Raw genomic sequence first — 23,110 nt, 5'->3', positions numbered from 1 at the left:
CTTCCACTCAATGTGGCTGTTACTGTGTACAACATTCTCTTGGTTCTGCTCACTTCGCTCAGCATCAAACCATACAAGTCTTTCTAGGTTTATCTGAAGTCTGCCTGTTCATCATTTCTTATAGCACAATAGTATTCCATTACATTCATATATCACATTCACAATTATGGTTACTATCTGTGTCTTTCTCTCCATCTTTCCCCCCTCCCCTGTTTATGCTTTTCTTTCTCCTTTCTCCTTTTCCCTCCTCACTAATGTTTTCCTTTTGACCACCGCCTCCCTCAGTACCACCTCCCTTCTATTAGCCCCCTCCCTTTTCTTTCCCCTTTTCCCTTTTACTGCCAATAGGGCAAGTTAGATTTCTATGCCTAACTGATTATGTTATTCCCTTCTTGAGCCAAATCTGATGAGAGTAACATTCAAACAATGCTCCGTTCAAACAATGCTCATCTTGTCTGACTCCTCCTTTCCTTTTCTCTCAGTACATTTTCTTAGTTAGATCAGATCAATTCACTTACTTGGATCCATTTAACCCACTTGATTGGATTTTTTTCATCATTATATCAAAGTCAATTTATACCCACCCCCTTTATGTATACCCCTTTAACATGGTGTAATAACAATACAGTTCTCAAGAGTTACAAGTGTCATCTTCCCTTGTAGGAATGTAAAGAGTTTGTCCTTATTAATAACATGTTGTTACTTTCTGTCCCGTTTAACTTTTTATGTCTCTCTTGAGTTTTGTATTTGAACATCAAATTTTCTGTTGAGCTCTGGTCCTTTTATCAGGAAGGTATGGAAGTCCCTTATTTCACTGAATATCCATCTTCTCCCCTGAAAGATCATGCTTATTTTCGCTGGGTATTTGATCCTTGGTTGTAATCCAAGCTCTACTAGGTCTATTTCCAAAGAAAAAAGAAAAGGAAAAGGAAGAGAACCTATATGTTCTAAAATGTTACTAACAGCTCTCTTTGTGGTGGCAGAAAACAAAAGGTATCTTTCTTCACCATAAGGCCAGAGAACATGAAACTGTAATAGAATATCTTCACATGCTCTAAAGTCCATGAGCATGCTTACATTAGGCCAAGCTTACATTAGAGTCTAATGATTAGATTATTTATCTACTTATAAGGTCTAGCCGTCTTTGGCCATCTTCAGATTACTCCCTATCTACTAGCTGCTTTCCTACAGCCTACAAACAAGTCTGTTTTTTCCCTGTTCTCAAAAAAAAACCCCATTTCAATCTTCCATCCCATTAGCTGTCATATCTTGCCTCCTTTTTGTATCTAAACTCCTTGGGAAGGCCCTCTACAATAGGTATCTCCCCTTTTTTCCTCCCACTCTCTTCTTAACTCTCTTTAGTCTGTCTTTGAGCTGCATGTTTTAACCAAAACTGCACATCTCCAAAGTTACTAATGATTTCTTAATTGCCAAATCTAATGGCTTTTTCTCTATATTCATTCTTATTGACACTGTTGATCTTTTTCACTTTGATAGTTTTCTCACGGCAGGGGGTCAAGCAGGGTTTTATTGTCATATAAGCAAATGGAACCAAGCAGCTCCAATTGGTTGGTCAGGATCATAACTTTTAGGACCAAAAGGTACCATAGAGGCCATGTAGTCCAACCTCCTCATTTCTTTTTCTTTTTTCCTTTTGTAAATAATATTTTACTTTTTCCAAATATATGTAAAGATAGTTTTCAACATTCATTTTTTATAAGATTTTGAGTTCCCAAATTTTTCTCCTTCCCTCTTTTCCCTCCCCTCTCTCCAAGATGGCAAGCAATCTGATATACAACTTTCTCATTTTGAAGGTGAAGAAACTGAGTGCAGAGAAGTTGTGTTAAGAATGACTTATAAATGACTAAAGCATTTTAAAAGCACTTACTATATGCTAAGAAAGCACTGTACTTAGTACTTAGTACAAATAGAAAAGTAAGATTGTCCTTGCTCCCAGGGGTCTCACATTCAATAAGGAGATAACACATATGGAAGGTTTCAGCTGCAAGTCAGATGGAAACATCCCATGGTCCTTAGGGTACGTACAGCAACAAAGCAGATGATAATGCCTCTTCCTTACCTCCCTTCTATGTGTTAAGTATAGAAGACCACAGAGTCAAAGAATGCAGTTGGAGACATATGTAAAATTGTTTGCCATCTGAAGATTTTTGTGATGACTTTTATATGAGCTAAAATTCATGAGATATAGGCCATCTAGGCTGTTCTGAAGAGGCAGTAAATTTAATTGAGAAGGAGCTAAGCGTCCTAAAATATCGGACTATTTATTTGCTGTTTGCTCCTTGGTGAGTCTCATGGTGTAGCAGAGAGAATTAAAATGATTACAAAGGTCAGTGTGAACACAAATAAGCACTCATGGAATGGAGTGTTCCCTTATTTTGAATAAAGTAAGGTCTGTCTGTGAAGTTGAGGGGTCATGAGAAATGAATTTTTTTTTCCTGATAATATATCCGCATAGTAGTGTACATTGAAAACTTAGAGTGGACCACAATCTTTCACATGATAGGAGAAGACATTAGTGATTCAGATTTAGGAAAGAGTTGGACTTGTGTATGATTTAATGGCTAACTCATGAAACTAGAAGTCAAGCTTTTACCTTTACTCTTGAGTCCTCTGTGGCTTCAGACTCCCCAAATAGTCCTGGAGAGGCACTTTTTGCTCTTCATTTACACTATTAGGAAAGGATGGGAGTGGTGTCACTGGAATTGTTTATAAACCATATTGATATCCAGATGTAAGATTCAGTCTGTCAGTGGAAAACATTATTACTGCTTTTTATTTAATAAGATAATGGAAAAGAATTTACGTCCTTGAAAAATCTGCATCCATTTCTCATCAGTGTGTCTCTTCAGTTCCCAATAATGGAAAGAATCTTCAGGCTCCTCCCACCTGGGGTGATATTTCATGGACATTGTTGGCCTTGGGTCAGATTTATATCTAAAGATCTACATCTTTACATTTACATCTTTTGGGCCTTTGTTACCTTAGGGAGAATTTTTCTTTATGTTTTTTTCCGGTAGAATGAGTCAGAGTCATAACTGGAATTTTCTTGCCCAGAGTGAGCTTCACAAAATGCTCTGGGCAAGCCATATGACTGTATTCTCAAATCTATTTCATTTTGGTTGAGGAAGAAGGAAAGAGAATCACCAGCAGATCAACCTGCACAATGTAACCATTTCAGTGATATGGGGGTGGAGAGGAAGGGAGAGAAAATGAGATCCATTTGGCAACCTCTTATTTTGATTAAATTTTCTTGCTAACTATGCAAAGCCCTGCTTGCCCCACTCTAGTTCCAGTTATATAACTGGCTATAAGAATTAATTGTCAGGATTTGAAGAAAGGAATTTCTCATAGAGATGTCATCTTTAGCAATTCTCATTCTATTTAGCTGAAGTTCTCACCTGTTAGTGTGGATCCAGTTCAGAGTTTTCAGGGTCATTGCCATATTTGACCGTATTTGAGTATGATATATTGTTTTGTTTGCTTGGCTTTTCTTCCTCATAATTTGATATATGTTTTCTTTTTTATTTTTTCCAAAGAAAAGGTGAATGATTTTTGACCATCCATAAATAAATAAAAGATAAAATAGAATGGATTATAAAGTTTTTTTTAAAAAATGGTTTAAGATGTAGTCATTAAGATCATCTGAGAAAAGTAGAGACTGGCTTTGCTCACTTTACTCTTTCATTATTGTAGGTGATAAAAAGTACATTATGGGACCAAAATTTTCCACTCTTGATGCCACTGTCTTTGGACACTTGGCACAGGCAATGTGGACCTTGCCGGGGACAAGGCCCGAGAGACTAATCAAAGGTAAGTAAGCATTGAAAGCTTCTTGTGTGGGAAATTATTTTTTCTTTTTATTGAAAATATGTTTGTCAAATTCATTGCATTTGCCTGTGGGCTTGCTACAGCTGTTTGGGAAGCACCCATGTTCATGGCTAAGGGATCATTGGCATTTCTTTGAAAATGCTAAGCACTTGAGGACAGATAGGCTATCAGGTGAAATATTAATTCAACAACACATACCAGTCTATTGAAAATGTGTCTTATAAAGTGAAAATAAAACTTTTAACAATAATCTTAAATCCATAGAATGAATAATTATTAGTAGATTAATATGCTTCCTTGGCCCAATGTATATTCTTTGAACATGACTCCCAGTGGGCTTTCAGCTCTTTTGATCGAGACAGACAGACGGATAGACTGCTTATTTCTCTACTCACTAGAAGATTAATCTTCTCTCTACCTCTGTCTACAGAGAAGTTGGGGTACCCGCTAGTCTCCACTATTGCTTAAGCCAATTCAGACAATTTCTAACTCAAAGCTCAACTAAATGGAAGAAAAAGTAAAGGTCAAGAGCAACCATCTCAAAGGGCTTGAATGAAGTCAGGTCTACTACTTCTAGTCAAACTGGGTGAAGTACTCTCAGACATGTGGCCTAAAGCTAGGAAGTGAAGCTATAACTCAGTTCCACTCCCAAATGTGGCAGAACTTCCTGTTGTAAGCTCCGCTCTTGTTACTGTTGTTTGTCCGCGAAGAGGACCATGATATCGGGAAGTTAATGTCATGACTTGCAAGTGAATTGGATTTAAGTGAGGCAGGGCTGTGCAAAGTCACCAGCTTCACTCTCTTCTCTGGAGCCATCTGGGTCCTGTGGTAAGATGTACATCAGGGTGACTGGAGATGGCCCCAGATGCAGTGGGATACCTTGGCCTAAGTTAAGGTCTTTCCCAGGTCTCAGTTTGTCTGAGGCAACACCCAATCAATGATTAAAGCTAGGTAAGAAGAAATGAGGCAAAGAATGACCTCTTTTATCTAGAAAAAACAAAATCAATCTGGGAGGGGAAGACCCTCAGGGTTTCTGGCCAAAACAGAAACAATTGCTATTTACACTCTCGGCCAATCAGAGCCCAAACAATGACCAGATGAGGCTTGGATTGGGACCTATAGTTGGCCAATCAATGAGAGCCAGAGTGATTTGGGTTTAAGCCATGGTCCTTAAAAAAGAAATCTAGCCCATAAACCCCAAGATATATTGCGAGGTTTCAGTGATCAAAATTTATATTCCTTTGGGCAGAGTACTTGCAGGTAAGTGTATGATTCCTGTAGACAGAGGGAGAGGAGGGAAGGAAAAAGGAAGGAAGGAAGGAAGGAAAGAAAGAAGCATGGAAGGAAGGGAGGGAGTGAGGGAGGGAGGGAGGGAGAGAGCTGCGTTGCCCTACCGGAACTGGCCAGCCACTCTAGGCCGTTTATGAGTGAAAAGGTTTGAACCCATTAAGAATCAGAAAACCACCTTCTTAATCTAGTCCAAGGGCCTCATTTTGATATCATCAGATCTAGAAGATCCTACTCAGTATTCACCACAGAAGCCACACCCTCAGTTCATGACCCTTTGGGGAACATTCCTACGCTGGCCTGAGCTAGCTGGGGAGGGGAAGGCTGTCTTATTGCCCCCTCCAGGGGTCAGTTGCCAACTATGGTAAAATACCAAGGAATGTGGAACTTCGAGCATCTTACAGCACTTCCATATTCTATTAATAGTTGTCTTTAGATTCAATTTGTAAAGACAAAATTAAATTCCATTCAGTGCCACTTTAAAAAACAAGTCTTCTTTAGCAAGTTTTCTGGTAAATGATAGGACCAGAACTTGATTTCCAGTCCAGTGATTCCAAGTCTGATGCCATCCCTTACCTCTCTTCTGACTATTTCCTCAACTGTAAAATGAATCAGCTCATTTCTAAGGTCTCTTCTAGCTCTCTAACAGCCTGTAATTCACTATCTTGTTAACAGTAGTGTAGGTGTTTGTTACAAAGGTGACTACCCAGAATTTCCTAGTAGAAGTAGTTTTATAAACCCAGGAATTTTTTGACTTTTGACCCTTGAGTAGTACATCTCAGTACATTGCATCTGATTAATCTTGCATAGATGAATTCCTCTTTGAAAATAAGAACAAATACATATGGTTAAAATAGGATAATAGACTTCATGCTGGACAGGACCTTAGAAATCACAGATCACACAATTATAGAACTAGAAGCAGCCAGGTTGCGCAGTGGGTAGAGCACTGGACCTGGCATCAGGAAGACCCAAGCTCAAATCTAGACTGATGTACTTTGTGAGACCCTGAGCAAGTTTCTGTCTGTCTCAGTTTTCTCATCTGTACAGTGGGCATAATAATGGCGCCTACATCCCAGGGTTGTTGTGAGGATTAAATGAGATAATATTTGTAAAGTCCTTTGTAAACTTTAAAGAGCCAAATACATGCTAGCTCTTATTATTATTATTTTTAGAACTGGAAGGGATCTTGGAGATTTTCTCATTGAAAGAAAGAAATGCGTATTTACTAAGTACCTACTATGTACGAGGTACTGAAGTGCTTTACAAATATTATCTCACCTAATAATAACTAACATTCAGAGAGCCCTTGCTATGCGCTGAGCACTTTTTCAATTTTTATCTCATTTGATCCTCACAACAACTCCGGGAAGTGGATGTTATTATTTTCCCCATTTTACGTGGAGGAAAATGAAGGAGGCAGAATTTAAGTGACTTGCCTAGTGTCACACAGCCATGAAGCATCTGAAGCTATATTTTAATTCAGGTCTTCTTGATTTTAGGCCCAGTATTCTTTCTACTTCACTCTCTAGCTGCCTTCCTCTTATTTTACAAATCAGTAACCTGAGGCCCAGAGATGTCAAGTGACTTGCCTAAAGTCAAACCTGAAGAGATGACAGAGTTGGGCTTTAAGAACAGGTCCTCTAATTGAAGCTGCAGAGTTCTTTCTGTTGTGCTAGAATACTGCATGAAATTTTTGCTAAAAAATAAACATGCCAATCCATGAGACAATTTCTTTGCATGAGATATTTGTTATAATTAGCACCTACCTCCCAGAGATGTTGTGAGGATCAAATGAGATGAAATCTGTAAAGCATAGTGCCTGGTATACAACAGGTGCTACAAAAATGTTAGCAATTAGCTATTATTAATATAAAAAATCTAATGTACATAAAAGCAAGCAGAGACTAAATAGAGAAAAGAGAATAAGACTTTCTCCCCACAGAATTTTGCTTTTGTGACATTGGAGCCCACAGTTCCAGGGCCTCTGCCAGACATGAGGTCATTCCAGCCTAAAAAGAGTTCCCCAAAAGAGAAGGCTTGTGCATAGGAGTATAAGTCCCTTAATCTTTAAATTTCCCAGCCTCCAGGGTAGTTCTGTAATTGTGTGATCTGTGATTTCTAAGGTCCTATGCCACGATAACTTAGTATTCTTGTCCTTTTATATCTCAGTCCTTCCATTAAATTTGGGCCTATAGCACTTCTGGGACAAAGATTACAACCCTCTTGTCACCATAGCAGAGTAGGATGGGACTATGGAATTCTGGCTCTGCCACATTCTCCTTCTGTGGGATTCTGGGCAATTCACTTAGCCTCTCTGGGCCTCAGTTTCTCTTCTGTAAAATAAGGGGGGTGGACTAGATGACCTCTAAGGTCCCTTCCAGCTCTACATCTTCATTACTGCAATACTAGGGTAGACAGGGTGAGCCCACCCTTTTTCTGGGCCCAGAAGGATAAAATAAAATTTGATTGATTTTTCTTAGATGCGAAAGTATTTCTCCTTTTCTCATTTTTCTTCCTTGTTGCTAGGCAACTCTGCCATGAGAAATCAGGGGTAAAGGACAGGCATGAAAACCTTACATTTAAATGTCCATCAGCAATACCTGTGATTCTCTAGAGGGAGGAAATCAATGGAGATTAGAGAAAAATTTTATCCCTTTCACTGAAAGCTGTTTTCTCATACAGTAGTGCTGCCTTGGGAAGATCCTACAATTCTTTAATTTCGCTCTGTCGTACATGTTTCATATGTGTTTTGTATTTATTTGTATGCATATAATGCCCCCCAAAGAATGTAAACCCCTGGAAGGCACAGACTATTTCCTTTTTGTCTTTGTACCCTCAGTGAACAACAAAGTGCCTAGCAAATAGTAGGCCCTTTATTAATGCTTGTTGAATTGAATAAATCAAATTTGCTTTACAGAATTGAGTAACAAGCACACCTTGGGACCAATGAACATTTTATAAATGTCGTAGCCTAGCTGCCTGTATCATCTGCCTTCCTGTTTGCCTGTACAGTCTCATCGCTCAATTTCCCATCTTGGAGGGAATTTTTTGTTTGTTTGTTTGTTTTTGTTTCTGGACTTCTAACCTCACTCCTACCCCACCCCTACCTCATGTAGAACACACAAATGGTAATTAGTAATGGGCAATTTCTTCAACCAATAAGGCCAGAGTCATGGTACTATATACTTTAAAAGTGCTTACTATTAACTGTAGGGAGTCTCTTCCAAATTAAGACCAGCTACATTTTCTCCTCAGGGTTCTATGGGTATCCCAGAGGGATTGGAGATATTTCTTCTCTAATGTCTTTGGTTTGAGTATCCATTCTGAGATATTCCTTCACACTTAGCCACCAGTGATTAGAATCCCAGTTCCATTTAACCAATACATATCAATTAGCTTTTACAAAGAGATCTTTACTTTGAAATATGTCAGGGAGTTAAAATATTTCCTTCCTACTTCCTTGGGGGCACACTCTTCATTATAGTAGCTTGATTATAGGGGGAGAACATTCATATCCAAATACAGCATTATCTGCTGGATGAATCCTTTTCTTGACGATAATGAATAGGTCTGGGTTCCAAAGGCTGTTCTTGGATCTTTGGGCCTTGATACAAAATTTGGCCTGTGATCCATTTCTGGGCTCCTGGACTTTGGGTGACTTGCTCTCCTGACTTTTTGAAATTCACAAACTCTCAGCTTCCAATCTACCTAAAACAGAAGAGCAAAAGCCAAGGCAAAGAAGAAGGAGGGAATAAACATTTATTAAGTACTTACCATCATTTGATTGTCATAACCACACTGTAAGGTGGGTGTTGGACCAAGGTGTGTATGTGTATTCACAGGTTACTTGTCTTCCTTGGACGTGTGGTACCTGAAGATTCTCCTCATTTGGAACTGTATTTTGTCTTACTAGAATGTTGCCATTTTAGAAGAAGTAAAAACCAAGAAAAGGGATGAGGTCAACTAGTGCTTTATGAATGTACCCCAAGTTTTAGCTATGTAGCCTGGCTAATAGGACATAAGTTTAAACTGTAATATTTGCAAAAAGTAGAGCTGAAGTCCATTATATGTGTTAATCAGGACAGAGGAAGAATAAATCAGTAAAATCCATGGAGAATTCTAAAGGTCAAGTCAGCCCCAGAGGGAAGCAGGGTGACTTTTTTGATAAAAGTACTGACAATCTAGAAGATAAGTACAGGGCTATAGGAAGGGCCAACAGATGATCTAGACTCCAGAGTTTAAGCTCCTTTTAAAGTAGGGATTGTCTTAGTACCCTTAACACCCAGTACAGTAACTGACACATAGTAGGCACTTATATACTGGGTGACATCTCCATTTGCCTTTAGGTGATCCTCAAATTATTTGAAGACTGTACTATTCCATTATCCACAGCCATATAGGATCACATGAAGAATACTGGTATGAAAAAGCTGAGCCCAGTTTTTTTAGAAAACTTTTGGGATCATTAAAATGATCTTCTAATTTTCAAAAGACAATTCAGCCCATTTCCCCTGTTCAATTCTAGGTCCAACTCATTGTCCATTTGTAATGTCTGTTCAAGAGGTTGCCCCTTCAGCTGTATATTCTGGATAATAGTCATTCTTCATCCACTTAGTTTTTCAACTGCATGGATTGTTAGACCAAACTCTTTTGAATGACTTTGGATCTCTTTTAGGAGGCTTTCTAGTGTTCTGAGGATCTGCAGTCTAGCTTCTTGTCTCCTTATTTAACTGAAAGTACTGCCTCCAAAGTTAACATTAGCAGAACTGTTAGTCATTCAAACTCTCCCTGTACTTATAAGTAGGAATGTGATATTCGTCTCTAAAGTGAAAGCCAATACATAGCTGGAGCTTATGCAACAGAGTGATAATGATCACTGCACAAAACCAGTCTCATTTCAATATGGTCACCTTTATGTTTGTCTTCCCAAAGTTCTTGGTCACTTTTAATTAACAACAAATTCAATTCAATAGAAAATTCGAAAACAAGCATTTAAAAGAGAATTTATTCAAGTTGAAGTTAATGATATTATATAGGAAGCATTTAATAAATGCTTGATGACTTGATTTGACTAGAAAACAGATGAAGTATTTTCTTTTCCCCCTCACATCCTGGGACAAATGAACAATAGTTTCTTTAAGAGAGGATAAACTATTTCCCAGAGACTGCAAAAATTGAAGTCTCAGTGAACCAAGAGGAGAGCATTTTCTTTTTTAAGTAGCATTTCTTCATGGTACTTATACACAAAATCTCTTGTATTAAAGTGAAAAAGTTTAAACATCTAAAAATTGAGCAGGGACTTTTTTTGGATTATAGACTTTGGAACTGGTAGAGAACTGAGAAGTCATCTCATCTAGACTAATCCTTTAATTTTGCATATGAAGAAACTGAAGCCCAGAAAGGAGATAGCGTGGTAGTAAAAAGCTCAATGGAGTTGGAGTTAGAGAATATACTTTCAAATTCTGCTTATTTTCTGTGTGACTGGAACATGTCACTTAACCTGTCTGAGCCTCCGTTTCCTTATCTGTAAAATGAAGGGATTGGACTAGATGGTCTTTGGGGTCCTTTCTCTTTATTTATGATCTTATGAGGGAAAGTGACTTGCCTAAAGTCACATGTTCAGTAAAAGTCAAAGGGAGAATTTGAATCCAGTTTTCTTGACTCAATACCACTTCTCTTTCCACTCCACAGTGGTCTGTTTTTGTGATAAAGCCAATCATACACTAATATCCAGGGCAGTGAGAAAGAGTTACCAAATTCATCATGTGTTTGTGTACACTTCTATTCTAAAGGTCTAACAAAGGCCTTTAGTCATATATTGCCTTATGAAAATATTTGATATACAGTCCTGCTCTGACTGCTGGTTGTAAAATTCAAATTTTCTAATGAAATACCAAGAGCTTTCATTTACTACAGTCTAGGTAGTACATTTTAAAGAACACAAAATGATTGATTGGGGAATAAAGGGTAAATAAGAACATAATTGACATAGAAGCAATTATGTCTTTTGTTTTTTTAGACCCTAAAAATATTCCAAAGAGGAAAAAAGGCTATGAGAGTACATATAACTATTTGAACTGAAATAATAGTAATACATTTAGATATCTTTTTAAGGTTTCCACAGTAAGTATATTATTTCATAGAAGCCTCACAACAACCCTTTGAAGCAAATATTATATAGTCAGGGCCTGTTTAATGTGAATAATGAATCCCTTTAGATAGTTACATTATTTCCATTGGGCTTTTTTTTAAACTATATTTTACATAATTATAATGTCAAATATTACAAATTGCAATATTATACTTATTTTACAAATGAAGAAACTGAGGCTTAGGGATATTAAGTGACTTGTCTATAGTCCTTCAGCAAGTAAGAGTCAGACGTAGCAGCTGAGCTTAGGTTTCCCTGACTATGTCTAGCATTATCCGCTATGCGCTGCTGGACATCCCCTACTGTCACAAAGACAAACACTTAAGTTGATTAGTCATTGATAGTGAGTGGAATGTGTAGCTAGCTCAGTGATCAGCACTTGTGGTTAGCTTGACTTCTTTATTATAGAGGTGGATGAGTTGAAGCATGGACAGTGATATCCTTGGGCCAAATGATGAAGTAATAAAAATAAGTTTGCCTTTGGTTCTCTCTCTTGCTCATGTCAGTGTACACTTTCACCCTTCTTAGGGTCCTCATTCTTATCTACCGTCTAGTCATTTATTGGAGATCCCATTTTTATCCTCAGCTGCCATCTATCTGAAATGTTCATTGATAATTAAGATATTACATAATAATGGTTTAAGGCCAACACACTTCGAGGAATATTTGTATTTTAATGATGGAATTTTGAAGATCTTGATGTCTCTTCCTTGCCCCTCTTGTTAGGGAGGGGATGACCTTCCATTGCCTCAGTTTCCTCATCTGTAAAATAGGGATAATAGTGGCATCTACTTTGAAGGGTTGTTGTGAGGATCAAAGGACATAATAATTGTTTTAAAAAATAAAAGCACTTAGCACAGTGCCTGACACATAGTAGTTGCTGTTTAAATGATTATGCTCTTCCTTTCCCCTTCCCCTAAAAACTGCTTGTTGAATGAATGGATTCCTAACTAGTCCAAGTTTTACTCCACTCATCACTGATTTGATTTCATCAGTCAGAAAATTGTGTTTGGACCTGAGAAGCAGCAAAAGTTAATAGGAGTTACATAATTCAGGACAATTTTATAGAATTATTGGATTTTAATACTTGAGAAGTCCTTAGAAATTCTATCTAGAGAGAAATTACTTTCTGAGGTTACAGAGCAAAGATTGTCTTTGTTGTAATTTTTGCAATTATAATTTATTAAAAATGAAATAATTCAGTATGAACGAATTCATCAACAGATAATGTATCACTCTTTAAAGAAATTATGATCAAAGTCAATGAAGAAAAATCAGATAGAAATTCAGTTTATTAAAAATAGTTAAAATAATGGTCATTTGGATTCAGCCCATTGCTTGACCTTAAAGAGCATTTTATAAACAATAATGAGAGAAAATGAGAGATATGAGTTAGTACAAGTGGATAGAGAGCCTCAGAAAGAAAAGACATTGGTTTAAACCTTAGTTAGCAGTCTATTCGACAACAAACATTTATTAAGCACTTATTTTTCGTGTTGTTGTTGGTTTCTTGTTTTTTTGTTTTGTTTTTTTTTTTGCTAGGCAATGGAATTAGGTGACTTGCCCAGGGTCACACAGCTAGTAAGTGTTAAGTGTTTGAGGCTAGATTTGAACTCAGGTCCTCCTGACTCTAGGGCTGGTACTCTATCCACTACGCCACCTAGCTGCCCCTATTAAGCACTTATAATGTGCCAGGCATGGTGCTAAATGCTGGAGATACAGATACAAACAAAAAGACAGTGCTTGCCCTCTGACACATTGTCTATGTGACATGGGCAATTCTCTAAGACTAAGTTGCAGAGAACATACTGACTGGTGGTACTGGGAGAAGAAATTCTTTATTTCTTCCTCACTTACAGGTGTTTCCTAAACCAGTGAAGTCACTGGTCTGGTTAAAAACAAAAAAAGAATGGACTTTTACAAGGTAATACGAGTGCTTCAAATTAGATATAAGGAAGAATTTCTTGGATGCAGAGGGTTTCTGAACATTAAAATCCATCATCTAGGGAGACTGGAATCTTTCTCTGGACATCTACGAAACACATAGATGAATGCACATCAGAATTGATATCTTTTGTCTAATATGGCATAAGGATTTGATGAATATAGGAAATGAACAGGATGGCTTAAGCATCCTTCTAGTCCAGTGATTTTCTGGAGATGGAGGTAAGCATACTGTGGCACATTGATGGTGGCTGCAATTGTGACACAGCTCCTGCTTCCCTCTGCACTCATCTCTTCTGCCCCTCATGGGGTACAGGGTACAGAGGCCCTCAGTGTTGTCCTCCTCAGATCCCAGCAAGGAAAGTTGGAGAAGCTGTTAAAATCTAAATGTTTTCTATAGCCTTTATGGAGCTGCTGTGCACCATTAGGGTGGTATTACTCTTTAGAAAGGGTTCTGTGATATATTTTGCTGATGAAGAAATTGAGTTCCTGAGACATTAAGCATTTGGCTTAAGGTCACATAGCTAATGAATATTAGCTCTGGGAAGAGAGCCCACAGATTCTGATTCTGTGCTGTCACTCATTGACCTAAGCCCTATTATTTCAGTATACATACTGAGAGGTTTTAGAAATCCTATGATTTTTTTAAAAAGGATGCTATGAACAGATGTGGTGTCCCAGAGGATGATATTTAAATTTTCAAACAATAAATAGTTTTAACTATTTATTTCAAAGAGGCTCTTAAATAAGAATTCTGTCTTTGAAAAATTTTATTCTAATATATCTAATTGGATCTATAATCTCATCAATGTAATCTGTACCAATGACGCAGAATGCAATCTATGTTTGCTTATCCTTTGCAATTTTTGTCCATGTGTTCCCATAAATTTTGGGCAGCTAGGTGGTGCAGTAGATAGAATACTGGGCTTGGAACCAGGAAGATCTGAGTTCAAATCCACCTTCATACACTTACTAGCTGTGTGACCCTGGGCAAGTCACTTAACTCCTCAGTTAAGGAGTTTCTTTGTAAAATGAAGACACACTAGAGAAGGAAATGGCAAACCCTTCCAGTATCTTTGCCAAGAAAACCCCTGGACAGCAAGTCCATAGAGTCACATAGAGTTGGACATGACAGAACGACTGAAAAACAACAAATCCCATAAATTTGCCACAGTAGGTCTGCCCAGAATGTTGGGTACCTTCCTCTTGTTTTCTTCATATTTCGTGTATACCAGTGAAGAATGTGGGCAGTTATCCCTTTCTCTTATTTAATGAGCAGTCCCTTTTTTTTAAAGAGTCATGGACATCTCTTTGATGCACCCTTTATACTGTTTTTCCTTTATAATTTCTTATTTGTAAGGTGTTGTTGTTTTTTCGGGCCCCCCATGAGCCTGTAGGTGGTCCTCAAATCATTTAGAAAGTAGTGTTCCATGACTCACAGCCATATAGCATCATCCAAAGAATACTTTTATTAAAAAGCTGGGCCCATTTTTTTATGGGAAACTTTTGGGGTCATTAAAATCCCAAATTCCCAAAGACAATCCAGCCTATTTTCCTCCTATTACATTCTGGGCCTACCTCATTGTTCATTTGCAATTTCTCTTCAAGAGATATTTATTCTGTTGTATGAGTTCTATAGGTTGTTCATTTGGTTGTATACATAACCTTAGCAATAGGCATTCTTTATCCGCTTAGTTTTTCCTATGTGGATGGTTAGGCTGAACTCTTTTGAATAATTGTGGATCTCTTTTAGGAGGCTATGCAGTCTGGCTTCCTACCTTAACTTTAACTTTACTTTAACTTTAATTTAACTGAAATTTCTTCCTTCAAAGCTACCAATAATCTCTTAATTGCCAATTTTAATGACCTTTTCTCAATCTACATGCTTTCTGACCCCTCACAGGCTTATGACAGTCAATCACTTTGTCTTCCTGGATACTTTCTCTTCTCTAGGTTTTTGTGACACTACCATCTTCTGGTTCTCCTCTTGCCATTCTGTTGTTGTTGTTGTTGTTGTTGTTTTTTGCTTTTTGGTGAGGCAATCGGGGGTTAAGTGACTTGCCCAAGGTCACACAGCTAGTAAGTGTCAAGTGTCTGAGGCCATCCTCTTGCCATTCTGACAGTTCCTTCTCATTCACCTCTGCTGGATCTTCATTCAGGTCATGCTCCCAACTGTGAGTATCCCCCAAAGCTCTATCCTGGCTCTTATCTTTTCCTTCTATAATGTATTGCTTTGTGATTTCATCACCTTCTGTTGATGTAACTGTTATTTCTGTGCAGTGATTCCTAACCTCTTTGTCCAGTCCTAATCTCTCTCTTGACCTCCAGTCCCACATCACCAGCTGTGTTTTGGACATTTTGAGTTAGATGTCCTGTATGCATCTAAGACACACTTCCAAAACAGAATTGATGATCTTCCCCCCTGTCTCCTAACCATCCTTTCTTCCCAACTTTGATATTACTGTTGAGAGCACCATGGTCCTTCCATTCATGTAGGTTCACAGCCTAGTTGTCATCCTTGACTCCTCACTCACACTCATATACACGCACCACCTTGTACCTGGACTGTTGTAATAGCCTGCTTGATTGGTTTCCCTGCCTCAAGTCTCTTGCCACTCCAGTCTGTCCTACACTCAGCTGCTAAAATGCTTTTCTTTTTTTAAAATTTAAATTAAATTAAATTAAATTTTAATTAATTTATTTTAAAAATGCTTTTCTTAAACTGTAGGTCTGACCGTATCATCCTGTATTTGAAAAATTCTACTGGCTTCCTATTACCTCCAAGATCAAACATAAAATCCCCTTTTGGCTTTTAAATACCTTCACAACCTGGCCCCTTTCTGACTTGCTAGTTTTCACTTCACTTTTTTCCCCTCTACGCGCTCTACCATCTGGCTACACCGGCCTTCTTGGTGTTGACCTACAACACTCCTTGTCCTGACCTTATGCATTTGTATTGGGTTGTCTCTCTTGTGTGGAATGCTGTCCATCCTCACTTCCAACTCCTAGTTTCCCTCTTGCTTAAGACTCAGGTAAAATCCTACCTTCTGCAGAAGAACTTTCTGGGTCCTCTTTCCACTCTCCCTGCCAATCCCTTCTCTCTGAGATAATCTTTCATATGCACTGTATGAAGTTATCCCTTCTGTGTCAGGATTTTCCCCATTGAGGTTTTGATATATTGCGAGTCGGTGTAAGAAATTAAATGGGAATTTTTTGGGATTTTTGTGGAAGCTGCAGACAACACGTGAAGGCCTGTAGATGACATAGAAAAAGTTTAGCAACTCAGAAATGCATAAAATATATGTATAGTATTGTATGTAATATCAACATATTCTATCTTTTAATACTGTAATAATTCAGACTTTTTCTCTGGTATGAGGGGAGGGCCAAAAATATTTTACGTGGATTTTCCAGATCACGTGGGTGCTGTTCCCCCAGTCCTTAGCCCCCATGATGTGGAAGGAATAAATGTTTGTCTTTTTTTGTTCATAGTTATGTATTGTCTCCTCTTTTAGAATGTGTGCTTTTTGAGAGGAGAGCTTGTTTTTGTCTTTTTCTGTATTCCCAGCACGTAGCGCAATGCCTGGCACATATGAAGTGATTAATAAATACTTGTTCATGGAATCAGTGACTCACTGACTCTTAGGCACAAATATTTGTCTGAAATTCTGAAAGTTTTCTTCTAGGAAAGACACATTTAAGGAAAGATGACTTAGATTTGAAATTTTTTCCATAGTTGGGTTCGCCAACACAGAATTCTTACATGTACATAGATTGTACAAATAATTTTTCTCTCTGTCCTCCTATCATCCCAAAAATTCTCTGTAATATAATACAGGATGCACACATTTCTGTGTAAGATTTAAATGAAATAGTTTTTCATATTTGTTACTATTATATTGTAATTGCTTTTGGTTACAATGGCTTGACTTTACTATTGGGAACACCATTTAATGAACTCTGTGTATCCAAGATCTATGTAATTTTGGTTAACTGACATGTTTGGAGAGAATTGTAAATAATAATAATAATAACAATAATAATAATAATAATAATAATAACAGTAACAATGATAGCATTTCTATATTATTTTAAGGTGTGCATATCATTTGATCCTCACAACAACCCTGGGAGATATAAGTGCTATTATTATCCCCCTTCTTATAGGTACAGAAAGTGAGGCTGAGAAGGATTAAGTGACTTGTCCAGGGTACTGTGACTGATGAGAATCGGTATGGTGTAGTGGAAAAAGCTCTGCATTTGGCGTCTAAGGACCCATGTTTGATTCTTAGTTTTGTCACTCACTTATCATGTGACCTTGGCCAAGTCACTCAGTCTTTTAGAGTTTCAGTTTCCTTTTCTGTAAAATGAGAAGGTAAGACTAGGTTATTTCCAAGTTTATGTTTAGCTGTAAATCCTATGAAAATTCAACTGATTGAGGGTTAACTAAAAAACTTTTTTTGTTTCAACCCTTTGAGATATTTTAAAAATTTAAATATTAAAAAATTATTATTTCTAAAGTTATAAAAAGGAAGTTGTATACAGATAATGAGTATAGAGACAGAGAACAGAGAGCTTATAGAAGGAGAAACTAAAATATGATCTGTTATGAACATACCATCTGTAGAAATTTGTTTTGAAATATAAACAGCTATAAATGTATTGTTAACATTTAAGTGAATAATACATTATTGTACAAATGCATTAATTCACTTTTCTGCTTTTTTAAGTAAGAGGATATTGAGCTTATATAGATTGTTTTTGGATGAGTCGGTACTTCATAATGCCTCAGGGTCATTAGTGTGGAAGATGAAGACAGATGGATTGGGCGTATACTGACTTCAGGGCATTTTCTTGAAAGTTTTTTGTTTTTGTTTGTAAATGATTTGCTTTTTTTTTTCCCTCCTAAAAAGTGAATGCTGTAAGCAGTCTGTTTACCTGAGGTTCCTAGTTTGTTGAGTTCTAGATAGCAAAGGCATAAAAAATGTTTTTTAACCTATAGGTAGGAGTAATATTTTAAAATCTTTCTCATGCAACATCCAACTGTTTTTATGCTGCATGTATATTACTTTCTTATGAAGATACAAGAAAATGATTAGATGTGAAGTTCTACACAAGATAATTATATATGTATACATGCATTTATAGGTATATACAACAGACATACCTGTACACATATGTAAATATACATATGTTTGTGTGGGTAGTCTCAAAAGTCTTGTTGCTAGTGCAGTTTTAGGCTTTTGTGGCTTAAAACTGCCCTGTAGTAGCTTAAAATTGTACTGATGCTAGACTTTTGGGATGCCCTGCATATGTTGTTATAAGCAATGTTGCCATCTGGTGGAACAAAATTACAATGTCCATTTCTCTGTCTGAGCATATGAAATCAGACACTAGTATATGTCACCTTTTGATCAGTTGACTACCTGCTTTTTCTTTCTTTCTTTTTTTTTTGGTATGTTTAATGCATATTCCATCCCCATCCCCTCCCCATTTTCCCAATATAATTTCTCCACATTGAACTCTTATTTAAAAAAAAAGTTACATAAAACTGACTGATGGAGTAACCACAACTCACAGGATGTACAACATTTCACACTTGCAGTCCTCCACCCTATCTCTGCACTAAGAGGAGACAAATAGGTTTCATCCCCTGTTGTCTGGGACCAAGAATATTGATTCTAAATACTCAGAATTTAGCTGCCCTTTAATGTTCATAGGAGCAGAGAATAATAGATGTAGAAAGGAAAGGGGCCATAGAGACACTGTAATCCAACCCCCTCACTTTATACATGAGGAAACTGAGGCCCAGGGAGATTTATTGACTTTGTCCAAGGTCATTCAGGCAGTAAATATCAGAAATTGCTTTCATTTACATTATTATGCTCATTGTGTGTATGGGAGTATATAATTCCTTTTTTTTCCTGCTTTTTGCTCTATATTACTTTATACAAACCTTCCCATGTTTCTCTGGATTCCCTATATTTGTCATTTCTTATAGTGCAATAATATTCCATTTTATAATCATTTGCTATAATTATGTCATTTCTTGATCAGTGGGTACTACCTTAATTTCCACTTTTTTTCTACCACAAAAATGGCTGCTATGCACATTTTGGGATAGATGAGATTTTTCTGTCATTGACTTCCTTGGGCATAGCTGCCTAAGAATGGAACAACTAAGGTAAAAGGGGAAAAATAATTTAGTGCCTCTTTGATTGCAAATCGCTTTGTAGAATGTTGAATCAATTCATAGCTAGGTGACACATCGGTTAAGAGTGCTGCACTTAGGGTCAGGAGGACCTCAATTAAAATCCCACCTTAGAGATTTACTGGTTGTTGTTTGACCCTGGACAAGTCGCTTAACCTTTCTCAACCTCAGTTTCCATACTTGTAAAAAAAGGGATAATAATAGCACTTCTCTCCTGGGGTTGTTGTGAGGCTCAAATTATATGACACCTATAGTGCTCTACACGCCTTAAAGTAATATAGAAATACTTGCTAACATTATTATTGTCATCATCATCATCATCATCATCATCATCATCATTCTTTATGGTTCTCTCCAAGAGAAATTGTGATTTCTTTCCTATGACTTGCCTATAACATTGACTTCTGGTTTTTTGTTATCTTTGCCAATATTATGAGTGTGAAGAGAAACCTCAGAATTGTTTTAATTTTAATTTCTCTTATCATTCTAAATTTATATTCATCATAATTCATAAATAGCACTTTAGAAAATACAGTTGTTGATTACCTGCATTTCTTCTGAAAACTATTTGTTCCTAAACCTTGACTGCTTATCTTTTGAATATCTGTTTTTTCATGACACAAAGTTAGAATTAGTTCCCTTTGACTCATATTTTTAAAAGACTAAATTTGGGGAATGAAGATACTGATTCTAATGATTCAATAACAATCTATAATCAGATATCATTGTTTTAGAAAATTCACGTGGGTCACATATCTATAAAGTCAATATTCAGCTATCTACTTTGTGGATTATTTTTGCCCAAATTTTTAATTTAGAAAGGTATTTTCCTACCAAATAGTGTATTTCTGTGCTTTCTTTGGACAATTTCTCTGTTGATATTCCCTGAGAACTTAATTTAATATTTTTCATGGATATATGATCTCATCAATGTCAGTACTCCCCCTAGTGGTTGAGATCATGAACTATTCATGCATTACACTTCGAGACTTTTTTCAAGGCATTTCATAAATCTTCACAGAGAACACGTCCAGATAGGAACCCAAGCAAGATATATTTTCTTTGCCCCCCTCTCCAGTCGTAAAATGTATTAGAAAGTCATACAAATAGGCATTTATCTACTGCTTTGAATCATCTGTTCTACATTTTAGGATCATAGATGGGGTCATATGGCCTCAGGGATCATATAGTCAAACCTTCTCATTTTACAGATGAGAAAACTGAGGTCCAGAGAGGTTATGACTTGCTCAAGGTCATACAGGTAGTAAACATTAGAAGCTGGATTTGAACTCAGATTTCCTGGCTCCAGATCCAGGGTTTTTCCCAGTATACCTTCCTGCCCTTGATCATCTCTTCCCTGTGGGGCTTTGCTTGTGGCCACACAGCTAATACATGTCAGAGGCAGGATGTGAACCTGGGTCTTCATAATTCTAAGGCTGGACTTCTATTTGGTATGCAATGCTACAGATATATCTGTCTGTCTCTCTCTGTCCATCCATTTGTCTGTCTGTCTCTTTCTCTTTTTCTTATCTTTAATTCATTCCATCCATCCTTTTCTTCATCTGGGTTGTGATAAATATTTGAGAATGTCTATCTATTAAAAGATCTGTTAACTCCAGTGTCCTCTGGAGCAGTAGGGACAGGAAAGTTGATGACTTTGAGAACTCACTTTGTCTTATTCAATTTCAGGAGAACTGATTAACCTTGCCATGTATTGTGAAAGAATAAGGAGGAAATTCTGGCCAGAGTGGCACCATGATGACGACAATACCATCTATGAGTCTGAGGAAAGCAGTGAAGGCAGCAAGACCCACACCCCACTGCCGGATTTCAGCTTTTATTCAAGGACAGAAACCTTTGATGATGAAGGGGCAGAGAACAGTATATCCCGGACGCCTGACACAGACTTCACTGGACACTCCCTCTTTGATTCTGATGTGGATATGGATGACTATACAGACCATGAACAATGCAAATGATGCCCAGGCATACCGGCCCTCCTTTCTCAGAGCTGTCACCTCTTGGGGTCAGTCCAGTGTTCCCAGGTAGAGCACCACACCCTCCAGGGAGGGAGAGCTCCTGGTATGTGGTACATACAGTTCTCCCATGTCAACTGGACTAGGTCAGCCTTATTTCTTTTTGTAACAAAAGACCAAGACAACACAGACGAAACCCACAAATAGCAGAAAACAAAGCTGTTCAGCTGGCTCCATGTAAAACACAAAACGGCCAACAAAGTCAGCATGGTTCCTGAAATCCATTTTTGTTTTCATGAGAAAACTAGTATCTCAGTCAATTTGGGTGGAGCCCTGGGTGCAGGGAGAACAGAGAGATGGGCCTACAGGAAAGTACACGCGATGAGCCTCTTTAAAAAAAGAGGCCAAAGGCTTAGTTGAAAGAGGAGTCCTTGAAATTCTTATACCTGATTATATTGGAAATGGTTGTAAGATGTAAAAATGGAAGAATGTATGTTTTTTTTTTCCTGGTGACTGCTTGTCCTGTGTGTATGTGAATTATATGTTCCTAGAGGCAGCATAAATCAAATCAACAAATATTTATTGAGCTCCTACTGTGTGCAAAGCACTGTGCTAGGTGCTAAACAGGAATATGCTTCTTCTAAGCTCTGCCAGTGACTCTCTGTGTGAGGTTGGACAAATCACTTAACTTTTGTGTGCCTCAGTCTCCCCTGCCTGTAAGATGGGGATTATAATAATTTCCACCTACCTACCTCACAGGGATGTTGTGAGGATTCATGAGATAATATACAATAAGGCGCTTTGAACCTTTGGGAAGAAAGGCGCTACATAGACATAAAATATCATTTATCTTTGTGATTCTTATGTGTGAGACACTGAGGGAGGGAAAGGAATTTTAGTTCATCAGCTGATCAGACAGTCAGGGGCACCATCTTAGCAGATGAAGTATGTATACAGGTGGGAGCACTTATGGCTCCATCTACCATCATTTCTTTTCTTGACTTTGCTTGAAATCTTTCTTTGAAAGAATGCTGCAAACCACAGGACACCTGAAGACATCTTGGTATTTCTCTGTGTCCCTGAAGAATAATGTTCTTTATCTTGTCTGTCTTCATGTGGGCTCAATAGCCTTGTCTCCTCCACCCCCAGGACGTTAGGTTGCCATTTTTTTTTAATTTGGAGGCAATAAAGCACAGAAAGACCATGCGTCTAATGGAGATGAAGGCAACATTTTATGGATTTGGGTAATCAGGAGCTTGGCTGCTAAGAAAAACATTCCTTTAAAAAAAAAACAAAACCAAACACCAAATCCAAGACTGTGGGAGATACTGAAAAGTTGCAGTAGGAAGGGAGCCAACTTATTCATATCAGAGCACCTAGGCACTACAATGATAGATAGGTGCTACACAGCTCTACTGATGTGACTTTTCTGATATTTTAACCTATATCCTAAAGACAGAGGGCAACTGCTGAGGCTAATCTGGTGTTCTTAATTGTTCTCCCCAAAGATTTTGGAATGCTGGATTTTATTGGGATTTTTAAAAGGTATCCTCTCTTCTGCTAATGATGTTTTTGTTGATTCATGGAAACATGGGTTTGAGAATCTTTGAACAACAATCAGGAGAGACCTTAAAGGTCATCTAATCACTTTTAGTTATTGGTTCAGATAGTTTGGGTAGAGGCTAGAGG

At 37.6% G+C, this 23,110-nt stretch overlaps 1 protein-coding gene across 1 annotated transcript in view; it reads left to right on the top strand.

Moving 5' to 3' along the window:
• Positions 1-21,863, top strand: part of FAXC (failed axon connections homolog, metaxin like GST domain containing) — a 63,554-nt gene extending 41,691 nt beyond the window's left edge. Inside the window, exons 5-6 of the mRNA XM_027856161.1 lie at positions 3,715-3,831; positions 21,135-21,863. Coding sequence (XP_027711962.1) covers positions 3,715-3,831; positions 21,135-21,424 — 407 coding nt within the window. The 3' untranslated portion in view covers positions 21,425-21,863. The remainder of the gene's footprint in view (positions 1-3,714; positions 3,832-21,134) is intronic.
• Positions 21,864-23,110: the final 1,247 nt, after the last annotated feature.

The sequence above is a fragment of the Vombatus ursinus genome, unplaced genomic scaffold, assembly GCF_900497805.2.
Source record: "Vombatus ursinus unplaced genomic scaffold, bare-nosed wombat genome assembly UNPS02000582.1, whole genome shotgun sequence".
Taxonomy (NCBI): Eukaryota; Metazoa; Chordata; class Mammalia; order Diprotodontia; family Vombatidae; genus Vombatus; species Vombatus ursinus.
This window is presented reverse-complemented; position numbering and strand designations above follow the sequence as displayed.